This window comes from Micromys minutus, assembly GCF_963924665.1.
Source record: "Micromys minutus genome assembly, chromosome: 4".
NCBI classification, from domain to species: Eukaryota; Metazoa; Chordata; class Mammalia; order Rodentia; family Muridae; genus Micromys; species Micromys minutus.
The window spans coordinates 67,493,723-67,508,209 of record NC_137973.1 but is presented as its reverse complement, the minus strand read 5'-3'; the positions used below and the strand labels follow the sequence as shown (position 1 = coordinate 67,508,209).

General features: G+C 37.8%; 1 protein-coding gene across 1 annotated transcript in view; it reads left to right on the top strand.

The window, feature by feature from the left end:
- Positions 1 to 10,893, top strand: part of BANK1 (B cell scaffold protein with ankyrin repeats 1) — a gene marked incomplete at both ends in the record, with an annotated part of 116,088 nt that extends 105,195 nt beyond the window's left edge. The window contains 2 exons of the mRNA XM_080916043.1: positions 8,127 to 8,323; positions 10,882 to 10,893. Of these exons, the coding sequence (XP_080772169.1) occupies positions 8,127 to 8,323; positions 10,882 to 10,893 (209 nt within the window). The remainder of the gene's footprint in view (positions 1 to 8,126; positions 8,324 to 10,881) is intronic.
- Between the last annotated feature and the right edge of the window lie 3,594 nt (positions 10,894 to 14,487).

The following is a 14,487-nucleotide window of genomic DNA, read 5'->3' as shown; positions in this document are numbered from 1 at the left end:
AAGAACACATATCTTATTCTGATAGGCAATATTTTGCAAAGTACCACAGTCATCTTCCTTTCTGTGGTACACCTTACTTCCTTAGATAAACATAGAAATGGATGTGTGGGTAGATGGTGGATGATAGACAGGTGATAGAGAGATAGATAAACAGATGAGAGATAAATGATAGATTAATGATAAGTGATGTATAAAAGGATTGATGATGAGGAGATGGTACATTGAAAAATGATAGATAGATGATATATACATATACTGATGATAGATAAATATGAGATGGATGGATGGATGGATAGATAGATAGATAGATAGATAGATAGATAGATAGATAGGTAGATAGATAGATAAATAGACAGACAGATAGATAGATGGATAGATAGACAGACAGATAGATAGATAGATGGATAGATAGACAGACAGATAGACTAACAGACATACAGGTATATGTAATTACTTATTTTATTTGCCAGATTTAATTGTCATCTCAGGGGCTTATTTCTGAATCAGCTCACCCTTTCTAGTTCTTTCTGTGTACCCTGGCTAACTGGCTCAACTCAGCTATTTTGGCTCAAACTCCTCTCCAAGCTGACTGATTCAAACTAAGCTTTTCTCAGCTTCTCACTGAATCAATCTGCTTGGTCTCAAACTTGCACCTTCAATTTGTTCTAATATTCTGCCTCCAAAATCTCTGGCTTTAATGGCCACTGCTGACCTGTACTACACAAATTGCACAAACTCTATTCAACTGAGCTCTTCTCCATACCTGATTCACTCTCAGATGCTCCTAAGTTGTTTTTCTTTCCTATCTGTTCTCATACTAGTTGGGTGTACCCATTTCTGACTCATCCTGTCAAATCTTTCTGATTTGTCACTTTGTCTGACCTTCAATTAGGCATCACTTTCAAACATGACAGTTTCCTTCTACAAACTAAATTTACCACCATTGTTTAGGATTAAAGGTGTGTACTAAGGGCATGTCTGTATTCCAGCCAGAGGAATTAAAGGTGTATCTGTATTCCAGCCAGATCAGCAGGCCTAGAAGGTCTTTGGATGTGATCCCTTGCCAGAGAAGCACTGTTGTTGGATTAAAATTCTTTTATGTAGATAGACAGACTAGACCTATATATAAACTGTATGTAATAAATCTTAACTGAATATATTAATGGACATAGAGTTATAAAATACACTTCAAAAATTGGTATGTATGATGTGTTTGAATAATGTGTGTGTGTGTGTGTGTGTGTGTGTGTGTGTGTGTGTGTGTGTGTGTGTGTGTGTGTGTTTGTGTGTGTAGATGTCTTAGAACAATCCTTGGTATCATCTTTAACTTTCACATTGTTTGAGATAGGTCTCTTTATTGTCCATCACTACATATACTGAGTTATGTGGCCTCAGGATTCCCAAGTTTTCTTTTCTTTGTCTCCCACCTCACTGTAAGGATGCTAGGATATAGATGTGTATTTAATTGTACTGGCAATGTGAACTTTAGATGTTTCATAATCATTTTAATATTATATTTTTTAAAAATCTCAGTATTATATATGATACTTCTCCTGAAAATAATGTCAAATACTTCCCAGTACCTTTAATATGTCAAAGACTGTCCAAATTTCTTCATGGCCTTGATTATTTTTACAATATTAGTCATTTGATATTGTAAGTCTATCTCAGGTTCTAGACAACAAAGGACTTGAAATAAAGGCTAACCATTCCTCTTTAGTGAACTGGAGCACCCCAACCTTATATATCCATTCACTGCTTTGTACCACACATTATTTGGACTTTTGTGATATCCATGTTGGGAAATAAGCTTAGCAATTCCCCTGTAAGGCATGGTCTTCAGCAGTGACTCATGATCTCAACCCTCATGTCTGCTGTCATACTTCTATTGTTCCTGGTTCTCCTGGTTTTTATTCTTTTACAGTAAGCACACTGTAGATGCAAAGTTGAAAGTTGACAAATAGTTTTTATTGGCTAACCTACATTTTATCAGCATTTATTGTATAGACTGTTTCATACACTGATGCTTTGCAAGTCCCTCCATTATCCTATCCCACTTGTTCTTCAAATAATTTCTATTTCTCTACCTCCAGACTCTCCTCCTGCTTTATTTATGTTCTATTGCTTCCTTTTGATCATTATTGTTACATGTATGTTATGCTTATAATTTATAAGTTACATATAAATGTATTAATACAACATGCTAATCCAATTAATATTGATTCTATAGTTTTAAGGTAGATCCCTTGGTACTTTATAACTAATTAGGGAACTCACTGTCTCAGAAGTCATTAATTTCCTATAGTTCTTTACATATTACTGAGAAATTGTGAAATTTACAAGTCCAACTTGCTATGACAGCTGATGTCACTGGTCATTCTTTGTTTGTGTTATATAGAAGATAAAATCTTGCAGTAGACATTCTGGTCCTCTTCCTATTACATTCCATCTTCTGGTGTCCATTGTGTCTGTCAGGGCTGGACATTTCATGGGGCAAGCACACACACACACACACACACACACACACACACACACACACACACACAAATACATACACAGAGGAGAGGGTCAAGCAGACAGACAGACAGACATTCAGAGACAGAGAGAATAAACACATCTAAAGGTTTATGGCGCTTACCTGCTGGCCTGACCAGCTGGCTAGCAAGTTCCAGTCACTCTCTTGTCCTGTGTCTGTCTCTCTAGTGCTCCAGTGCTTGCATTACAAATACAGGCAGTGGCACACCTGACTTTGGATTTGTTCATTCTTTATCAGTGTGGTGGGGGTGATGTGGTGATGGTGTTTGTGTGTGTGTGTGAACTTGCATTGATGGAGGTGGTGGGTGGTCTTTTGCTTTTTAATGTGCTAGCGATGCTAGTGATTCAAATTCAGGTCCTCCTGCCTTCATGGCAAATACATTGCCAACTATACCACCTCTCCAGCCCCTTTCCCTACTTCTTTGCATTTTACATCCAGGGAAATCTCCCTGTCCCAGCATATTTGGCATAAACAGAATACTATTAGAGTTACTGTAATCCTCACTTCTAACCCTCTACTTTTAGAAATAGAGAGGCTGAGGTACAGAGGGTTGAAGGAATGAATGTTTTAAGAGGCAAAGATTTACTGATTGAGCTGGGATTAAAATGCACATCACCTGTCTTTTAATCTCTTCTTCATGTGACTCACTGTGTTGTCCCAAAGTGGCCACCTGGCCCTTCCCTGTATGTGAATGAAAGCTTAATGTCCAAGAGAGTAATTTGTGAGAACAAACGGCTTATGTGTCTTGCACTGCCAGTTCTCATGCTCTCCTCACTGTCAAATTGTACATTAATTCTTGTATTTTATACCTGGACACGTTCCATTCCATTTTTTATTCGATTTAGCCAGGTTAAGCCTTTAAAAGCCCTGGTTTGAATATGCCAATCTCATTCTTGGCTATCAGTTTTAGGGATTACCTTAGACAGTTTAAGCACCCTGTACAGAATGTCCATGACTCAATTTCCTTCTCTGTTTACTTTACCTGGTAAAAGACATGTCTGATTAAATGGTCTTTTCGAAGAATCGCCCAGACCTTTTAGTCTCCTATTCTAAAATTTTCATTGGGCAAACATTGGCTGATAGATCTAAAATATAATAGTTTTTAGTTGGGGTAGATGGAACCCAGTGATCTTTGCCATATCTCACTGTGAATAGTAGCCTTTTAATTCTGTCCCCCAATAATAACACAAATTCACAAGAAACCTTGATTAATTACAATTATTGCATGGCATAGCAGCACACACATGCAATTCCAGCACTGCATGAGACCTTGTTTCAAAAATAAAACTGAACAAAAATTTATGTACTGATAACTAACCATTAGCAGATTCTTGTAGTTTTTGAAGAAATCTATTACTTTTTTCTAATAATGTTATGAGCTGTCCGTTGATTAGATGCAATTAGTTTAAGAAAATGTCTAAATAAGAACAAAGGTTAATAGAACCCCTCCCCCAATTGGGATGTATTACTTTTCTCTTATTACTCCTACACTGAGATAAAAATACGTAATTCAAAACTCACAGTTTATTTATTTGTGGATATTGACATTAGTTTTGTGCTTTAAGATAGTTTCTCATGTGGTAGAAGCTGGTCTCAAATTTTATATATAGTCAAGGAGAACCTTGAGCTCCTGTTCCTCCTACATTTACCTCCCATGTTCCGAGAGTATAAGTGTACACCTCACAAAACACATTTTTAAAATTTTTTTATAGTTCAGTCATTATCCCTCTCCCAGCCCACCTCTGACAGTTCCTAGTCCTATTCCTCCTTCCCAGTCTCCAAGAGGATGTTTCCCCCACACCATGCCAGGCCTCCCCACTCCCTATGGCCTCAAGTCCCTCAAGAGTTAAGTGCATCTTCTCCCACTGAGGCCAGACCAGGCAGTCCTCTGATGTGCCAGAGGCTTCAGATTAGCTGTGTGTTCTGCCTAGTTTGGTGACCCAGGGTTGGAGAGAACTTGGAGGTCCAGGTTAATTGAGATTGCTGGTCTTCCTATGGGGTTTTACTCTTCTCCTTTGCTTCTTCCAACCTTTTTCTAATTTAACCATAAAGGTCATCAACTACAGTCCAATTTATGGGTATAGGTATCTGCTTCTGTCTCAGTAAGCTATTGGTTGGGCCTCTCAGAGGAGAGCCATGCTAGGCTCCTGTCTATAAGCACACCATTGAATCAGTAAAAGTGCCAGGCCATAGAGCCTTCCCTTGAGATACCAAGTTGGTCTGGTGGTTTTCCCTCAGTCTCTTCTTCATTTTGGCCTCTGTAGTTCTTTTAGACAGGAACAATCTGGGTCAAAATTTTTTACTGAGAGATAGCAACTCCATCCTTCTAGTTAATTTCCTGTTATTCTACTAGAAGTAGACTCTGTAAGTTTCCTCTTCTCACTTTTGGCCCATTTCAGGTCCCTCCCTTTGAGTCCTGAGATTCTCTTACCTTCCAGGTCAATAGTATCTTCTAGAGGGTCCTTCCACCTCACAGCCCCCAAGGTTCTACATTTCCATTTATTTTGCTGGCCCTTGGGACTACCAAGCAGAAAATTAATTACAGAAGAAACATAGATAAACCTATTCCCAGAATGTGAAAGATCCATTGCAAGTAAGAATAAGAACTTCTTAACTACACCCATAGATAGAATAAGACAAAATCTCGCAACAGATTATTTGGTAAACTTTGTGATGATTGTCTGTGGCAAAGAGCCCTTGTTATAGAGGAAGGTACTGCTTATAAGCTCTAATAACAAATGTTGTAGAATAGACCCATGACAAGATGCTGTGGCATCTATAAAAGCCACTGAAGAAAAATGGGGAATGAACCCATGGGATCATAGATTTGAATGTTTGGTCAGCAGAGAGCCGTACTATTAGAAGGTGTGGCCTGTTGGGGTAGGAGCGGTCTTGTCATAGGAAGTGTGTCATTGGGGGTGGATTTTGATGTCAAAATGCTCAAGCCAGGCCCAGCGTTTCACTCTCTTGCTGCTGTCAATCCAGATCTAGAACTCTCAGCTACAATTGAGCACATGCCTGCCAGCTACACGCCATGCTTCACACCATGATATTAAAGGACTAAACCTCTGAGACTCTCAGCCAGCCCCAATTAAATGTTTTCCTTTATAAGTTGCCATGATCACGGTGCCTTTTCACCACAACTGAATATTTACTAAGACAGTTGCAGAGCCAAATATTGCAAAAATCTTTGGCCATATGAAAATGTAAATACAGTGTACAGTGAATGCTTGGAAAAAGCAATTCCAAGCTATAATGCCTTGAGCTATGCATGTTGTCTGACTGCCCTGCAGAGGACCTGCTGAAAGTGATTTAAATGTGAAGTAATCCCAGGGCAAATCACAAACCCTAAGGAGCCAAACAGTGTCTATAGAAAAGCTGGTAGCACACCAGGGCTCAGTCTTCACTCCTTGCTGAAGATGAAGCTATAACCTGACCATCAGTATATTTGATGTTGATGATCATCTGAGCCTGAGTAAAGCCCTGGCTCGGAAATGCACCCTCTGCTCACTCTACACATTAATTCTCAACCATCAGAGTAGGCTTGGCTTTCTAAGAATTCTATGCCCTATTGTAAGATAAACTCTGATTATTTTGGTCCTTTTGTACCATGTAAATATTGCAATGCAGTAATATTGCAAGATGTGTGAAAAGGAAGAATGGGAGAGTTCCTTAGTTATGGAAGTAGCATCAGAAACAAGCAGTCATGGAAATACTGCTAATGCTGAACGTGTCAGTAATGGGCATTTAAATAATGAAAGTGATCATTCTACTGAGCCTACCAAGTGAGTTGATGTGGAGGCATAAAAGGAGAAATTTCATCAGTGAAATGGAAAACATAGTAAAGAAAAACTCTCAAAGAAAACTGTTTAAAAATAAATGGACTGTCAGGCATGGTACCACATACCACTAATTTCAGCACTTGTAAAGCAGAGGCAGGGGGCTCTCCATGAGTTTGAGACTAGTCTGGTCTACATGGTGAGTTCCAAGCTTGCCAGACCTATGTAGTAAGACACCGAATGAATTGACCGCTGGATGGATGAATGCATAAATGGATGGATGAATACACAAGTGATAGACAGACAACGATAGACATAAAGACAATGAATAGATAAGATCGATAGATAGATAAAAAGATGATAGATAGATAGATAAATAGATAGATAAATATAAAGATAGAGAGATAGATAAATGATAGATAGATGATAGATAGATAGATAGATAGATAATGATAGATAGATAGAAATAAAGATAGATAGACAGACAGACAGACAGACAGACAGATAGATAAAGATAGAATTAGTAATTGAAACAACATAATAAGGAATGAATCAATAAATTTTAATACAGGTCAAAATACATTATTTCAACTAAAAGAATTAAGCAAATTCTTTGACTCCACATACAACTATAGAAAGACTAAACCCAGCTTTTCTGTGTGTTGTTTGCCTTAGCTCTTCTTCAAGCTTTAGCTAATTTTATTGAGTTAATCTAGCATTTATGTACCAAGGCAAAAAAGACTGATTTTAAAAACATGTCACACAGGCTTGCTTACAGCCTCATATAATAGAGGCATTTTCTAAATAGAGCTTCCCTACCATTAAATGAGTATGGCTTGTGTCAAATTGACATAAAACTAACCAGGGTGGTGATGATAGAAAAAAAGGGCCATAATACAATGGAGTTGTGGGTACAAAACCTGATCAACTTGCTTTCTTTGATACAGGAGACATGCTCACGTTACAGAAAAGAGCCATTAGACAATGGTGGCCATTCCTTCTGCTGTGTGGATATAGATTACCAAGGAAGATTTTTATTTTGTGGTGCAATATAGTATACTAACTTGGAAATACTGAAAAAATATTGTTAATGTTATGAATGTGTACATTCCTATGATAAATAAATACATATTTAATAAAATGCTGGAACTGATATATAGGAACTTAACCAACCTGAAAGGCAGCATGGGCTCAAAGGAGATGGCACTGTTAGTAGATTTTCTACTGTAGCAAAAAAGATGAGTTGATCAAAGTATAAAAGAATTTTATCAATATAAGGTAGATATCTGTATTAACTTTGACCTATTTTAACTACAGCAAAAAAAATCCATAATGCAAATTATTGCAAGTACATAGGAATTTATATGTTACTTGTTTTCAAGAGAATACATTACTTTTATTGAAAATTGGTACCAATTTTAAATACTGTCAGTTATTGCCTATAAATCTCATCTCTTACCTTATAAAATGTCAGACTTTAACCCATTTCATATCATAAAGGGCCCAGTATAGTTTTTGAAATGGGAAAGGTAAGATCCTTATAGAAATTTTAGGCTGTTGCACAATTAAGATTAAGGTATAAAGGCTAGAGAGTCCTTTGTATTTATTTTAACAAAGTAGAAAAGATAGTCTACCTTGAAACAACCACTGGTGGGTTTTGTTTTGTTTTGTTTTGTTTGCATTTACTGAAATTCTGCTCAGCTTTCTGAGTGTGACTTTCGAGAATAGATTGTATTTTCTGTTGAGTTTTCTGTTTCATGTCAGCACAGATATAAGGAAATATTCAAGCTTGGTATTTTGTGTGTCCCCAGATACTCACACCACAAAGCTCCCAACACTCCTCCACTGTGCTGCAAAGTTTGGCTTAAAGAACCTGGCTCTTCATCTGCTGCAGTGTTCAGGAGCTGCATGGGCAGCTAGGATGATGTCTACAAACGGGTCAGATTTGCTGCATGTTGCTGAAATGCATGGTCATGAAGAACTCAAGAAAATCTTTGAAGACTTTCTTGTAAGTTTTTTTCTCTCCTCATATATCTGCAGTTGGTTCTTAACATGTGCATGTGTCTAAACATGAATACTTTGCTATTCTGAAAACGGTGAACTTCCACAACTAGAAACTTTGTGTAGGATAAAAGCTTCTGTTGGTTTGTTAATCTGAAAATCCTCAGGACCAAAACCAGTTTCACAACTATCAAACTTTATTTGATACTGGCCCAGAAAATGGACACTGATCAATTCCATACATGGGATTCCAGAAGGAATAACCCCAAATTCAGGCCAGTAGGGTGCCCATAAAAGCAAACCCTGATGGTGCTAAGGTATTTTCCACCATTATCCAAGTATACATTCAGATGTACCTCCTGCCCATGTACCTATCAGCTATGTGTGACCAAGCACATGAGGTATACTTGGTTGCTTTGCTGGGTGAAAACATGTGGCCTGTTGTATGGACAACAGTTTCCAGTAGCTCATAGTGTATCTGTTCCTAGGCCAGTGAGGTTCACAGCTTAACTTTATTTAGCCTTTAAAGGCTTAGAGTTGTCCATTATCTTAAAAAAACATTATAAGATTAGTGAACTATATAACCCAAATCTGACTCAGCCATACTCATCTGTCTTTGAATCCAATTTGTCCTTCTGGCATCTCAGGAATCAATCCAATATTAGAGAAGAGATGGCAAAAAGGCAAAGAAACTATTTACCTTCGTTTCTTTGTTTAAGAATCTACTGTCTGTTAAGTACATGGACACAGGTCAGTAGGTGCTGGCTTAAAGGGAAACACTTTGGCAATCATGCAGAAATACCTGCTCAATAGCAAGTGAATTTATATTGTTGGAATTTATTTCTCTTGTGTGATTCCTTCTATCTCTCTGTTGACTTTCCCTCTTTATTGTTTCTATATAAACCCCTAACTTCAGAACATTCTAGACAGATAATTTAATGAGAAGGCACCAAGTGAAAGATTTTAGAAGGGAATGATATTATGGCATCAAATAAAGCTCATACACTGTGTTCTCATAACCAAGTTTAGAAGCGCCACTGCTTTATAAGAGAAGTGTACATTTTGCCTCAGAAAACAAACTATACTTGTGAAGGTACAGGAGAAAGTTGACTGTGACAGCCATTATGCCAGTAAATATGTCAAAATTTATCTTCGAATTTTCACAACTAATATAATTGTATTGCCAATAAGCAGTTAATGTAGAAAGATGGAGCCCTATAAATGGATTCTGGCTCTTTTAGCCCTTAACTGATTATCACAGAAATTCAATAAGATATTGGAATTACAAATATAGTGGTCAATTGTAGTTCCCAAAGAATAAGATGAAAAAAAATCAATGCGGCACTGTTCTCTATTTACCAGGACTATCAGCATATTACAGGAGCGTGTGCATGCCATCCGCTCTCTGAAGTGGCAACAGAATGTATTTTGCACATATTCAAAATAAACAGAGCCTACAGTCTAGTAATGAAGTTAATGAAGCACAGTTTTCCAGTTTACAGCCTTTGATACGAAGCATGGTCACCTGATTCCTGGTGCACTGTGGGTAGTGACTGTCACATGGGCTGATAAATGCATTCATTTTACTCCATGCCCTTTATACAAAGTCATTGATCAGAGGATTTGTGTGCATTTCGGGTCCGCCATTCGTATCACCTTTACATCACCTGTAACATGTTCATCTGACATTCTTCGGTCCTCAAGTCTCCTAAACTCGATTCTCTAATTTCAGTCTCTGGTGAACTCTGCCTAAATCTTCATCAGCCACAATTACTTTAAAAGATAATCCCCTAGTTTTAGAGTTATAATTCTACTTGTCTTTTCCTGGAGACTTAACTTTTCTTTCAGATACTCAGTGAGAATTGCATGTGCCTGTTAGATACCACTTAGAGCATCCAGGTGACAGTGCTTATGAAACACAGTATAGAGTCACAAAAAGAAGACTGGCAGGTATAAGACACAGTAGGGATTTTTGGTTTGTTTCGTTTTGTATTCTTTTGGTATCTATGTCTCTGCTTCCATGCATATGTCATGGATTCAAAGTGTGTGTTCTCATGGTCTCTAGGTGACTATTTATGGTACTAGCTTATTACTAACTTTACAGGGTTCAACTTGATTACTATTGCATGGAATTTATAAAGCAATTTTTATACGCTATGTGTAAGCAATCATTCTGCCAGGCTGTTTCCAGAAGATTTTATCATTATAGATTAGATGGATATCAATCTGTGATCATTCTTCTGTGACTGAGAATGTAGCTGTGGCTGTGACTGTACTACTGGATGATGATTTGTAATAGCATTTTGATGACCATGGATAACTTAAGCTTTAATAAATATTCAAGCAATCAAATTTCCTCTTGAAACTGGGTGGTTAAGAAACTGTAAATATCTGCAGGATGTGGTGACACTTTTGGAAAGTGCTTCTTATGATTTACAGGTCACATAAATTATTTCTCTAATTATCAATTTTGTATAAACAAATTTAAGAGTTCCTTAGTAAAGCTATGAAAGATAAGCCAGTATTAATGTTACTTGTTCTAAATAATTTTATTTCTGTCTTTAGATGTGTATCTAAACTGAGTTACAAAAGATTTGGAGTCTCATTATGTTACTAAAATATCTTATTGTTTCTTAAATATTTATGTAACTGTAGTATTGTGTCTTATTCTAATCCATTACATGTATTCAGACATAGCCTCAAATTTTTCTCAAACTATTTTTCCCAAAAATTTAGAAGCAACCCCTATTCAAATTTGAAGCTTATAGTATACTGACATATTATTTAGCTTACTGAAAAAAGAATACTACTTTTCACTACAAACACAATCTAGCCTTGGTCAATTTGCTGATTTATTTAATTCTTCTTAATCTTTTATCAGTTGACATAGTTGATTTACAAGAAGCTATATTTAGTTTATTGGGTCATAATAAGTGAAGGGAAAATAAGATTATTATTTCAGAATAACATAGACAAAAGACATTATCTAGTATTCATAAGCAAGTCATATCCTCCTTATCATGATGTTAACTATATAGAAGCACAGAGAAAGGAGCAAAATAATTTCTTTATTTATTAATCATTTTATTCATTGACATTTCAAATGATATCCCCTTCCCTGTTACCTATCTATAATCCCCCCATTCCATTTTCCCTCTCTCCCCTCTCCCCTTTCTTCTTGCCTCGATGAGGGTGCTCCCCCATTCACTCACACACTCCTGCCTCACCCTTCAAACATCCCTCTATGCTGTGGCATCAAGCCTCCCGCCCCTCCCATTCATGTCAGATAAGGCCATACTCCACTACATATGTAACTAGAACCATAGGCCCCTCCATGTATATACATTTGTTGGTGGGTTTAGTCACTGGGAGCTCTGTGTGGTCCAGTTAGTTGATTTTGTTCTTTGTATGGAGTTGCAATTCCCTTCAGCGTCTTCAGTTCTTCCTCTAAGTCTTCCATTGGAATGGCTGGGCTCAATCCAGTGGTTGGCTGTAAGTATCTACATCTGTATTAGTCAGGTGCTGGTAAAAGCTCTCAGAAAACTGCCTTATCAGGGTCAGGTCAGCAAGCATTTCTTGGCAGCAGCAATAGCATTGACACAATGGGGTACTTACTACTCAGCTAATAAAAACAATGACATCATGAAAGTCTCAAGCAAATAGATAGAACTAAAAAATATCTCAAGTCCAAGTGGATCAAAGACCTCCACATAAAGCCAGGTACACTGAAACTAATAGAACAGAAAGCGGGAAAGAGCTTAGAACACATAGGCACAGGGGAAATTTTCCTGAACAGAATGCTAATGGCTTATGCTCTAAGATCAAGAATCTACAAATATTACCTCATGAAACTGCAAAGTTTCTGTAAGGCAAAGAACACTGTCAAAAGGACAAAATGGCTGCCAACAGATTAGGAAAGGATCTTTACCAGTCCTACATCAGATAGAGGGCTAGTATCTGATATATACAAAGAACTCAAACAGTTAGACTCTAGAGAATCAAATAATCCTATTTTTTAAAAAATGGGATACAGTGCCAAACAAAGAATTATCATCTGAAGAATACTGAATGGCTGAGAAGCACCTAAAGAAAGGCTCAACATCCCTAGTCATCAGGGAAATGCAAATCAAAAAAAAAAAAAAAAAAAAAAAAAACCTGAGATTCCACCTCACACCATTAAGAATTCAGAATGGCTAAAATCAAAGACTCATGTGACAGCAGATGCTGAAAAGAATGTCGAGAAAGAGGAACACTCCTCCACTGTTGGTGGGTTTGTAAGCTGGCACAACTACTCTGGAAATCCATCTGGCAGTTCCTCAGAAAATTAGACATAGTACTACCTAAGTATACCAGCTATTCCACTCCTGGTCATATACCCAAAAGAAGCATCAGCATCTAACAAGGACACATGCTCTACCATGTTCATAGCAGCCTTATTTATAATAGCCCAAAGCTGAAAAAAACCCAGGTGTACTTTAACAGAGGAATGGATGCAGAAAGTGTGGTACATTTACACAGTGGAGAACTACTCAGCTATTCAAAGCAATGACTTCATGAAATTCCTAGGCAAATGGGTGGAACTTGAAGCTATCATCCTGAGTGAGGTAACCCAGTCACAAAAGAACACTCATGGAATGTGCTCACTGATAAGTGGATACTAGTCCAAAAATATCTGAATAACCAAGAAACAATTCACACCAGCTTATGTGGCTCAAAGAGAAGGAAGGCCAGAAGGTGAATGCCTCCGTTTTTCTTAGAAGGGAGAACTAAACACCCATGGAAGGAAATAATGGGACCAATAAAGGAGGAAGGATTGGAGAAAGATCATGGAAAGACTGCCTCACCTGGGAATCCATCCCATATGCAGCCACTAAATCCACATAATAATACTGATACCAAGTAGTGCTTACTGGCAGGAATCTGATATGGATGCCTCCTCAGATGTTCTGCCAGAGCCATACTGATACAGAGGAGGATGCTTGCAGCTAACCATTGAACTGAACACAGGGACCCCCAAGGAAGGAGCTAGAGAAAGGATTGAAGGAGCTGAAATGGTCTGGGTCTGCAACCCCATGGAAAGAACAAAATTATTAACTAACCAAACCCACCACAGCTCCCAGGGATGAAAACACCAACTAATGATTTCCCATAGTTCCAGGTGCATATAGAGCAAAGGATATTATTCTCTGCCATCAGTGAGAGGTGAGGACGTTGGTGCAGCAAAGGCTCTTTTCCCAGTGTAGAGGAATGCCAAGGCACTGAGGTGGGAAAGGGAGGTTGGGAGAGGGTGCACCTTCGTGAAAGCAATGGGAGGGGGAGGTGCGATGGGATTGGCAGAAAGAGGATAACATCTGAAATGTAAATACAGAGAATATCCAATAAAAAAAAAAAAAAAAAAAAAAAAAAAAAAAAAAAAAAAAAAAAAAAAAAACATCCTGGGCGAAGTAACCCAGACACAAAGAACACAAATGGTACGTACTCACTGATAAGTGGATATTAGCCCAAAAGCTCAGAATACATAATATGCAACCCACAAACCATATAGAGTTTAAGAGGAAGGAAAACCAAAGTGTAGATGTTTCAATTCTACATAGAATGGGGAACAAAATAATCATAAGAGGTAAAGGGGTGAAGGAACCTGGGAGAGAAAGGAGGAAAACGGTATACAGGAACAGGTATTGAAAAAACAAGAGAGAAGTACAGAGTCATAAAATTGAATAGAAACATGTAGCAGTGGGGGATGGAGAACTGGGGGTAGCCACTAGAAAGTCCCAGACTCTGGGGAAATGAGAGGCTCCCAGGATCCAATGGTAATGACTCTAACTGAAATTCCAAACCAAGGGAGAGATACAACCTGTAGAGACAACCTCCAATAGGAAGTCTCAGCCTCCGGTGGAAGGATGGAGCCACCCACACAGCTCAAAATTTTTAACCCAGAAATGTTCCTGTCTAAAGGAAAGGTAGAGACAAAAATTTGAACAGAGACTGAAGGAAAGGCCATCTAGAAACTGCCTCACCTAGGAATCCATCCCATCTACAGACACCAAACCGCACACTATTGCTGATGCCAAGAAACAAGAGAAATTCTTAAATCATCATCTTACCTTTTATTACCTTTTTTCCTATGAGAATTAAATAATTTATACTGAGTTTATGAATGGAAATTTTTAT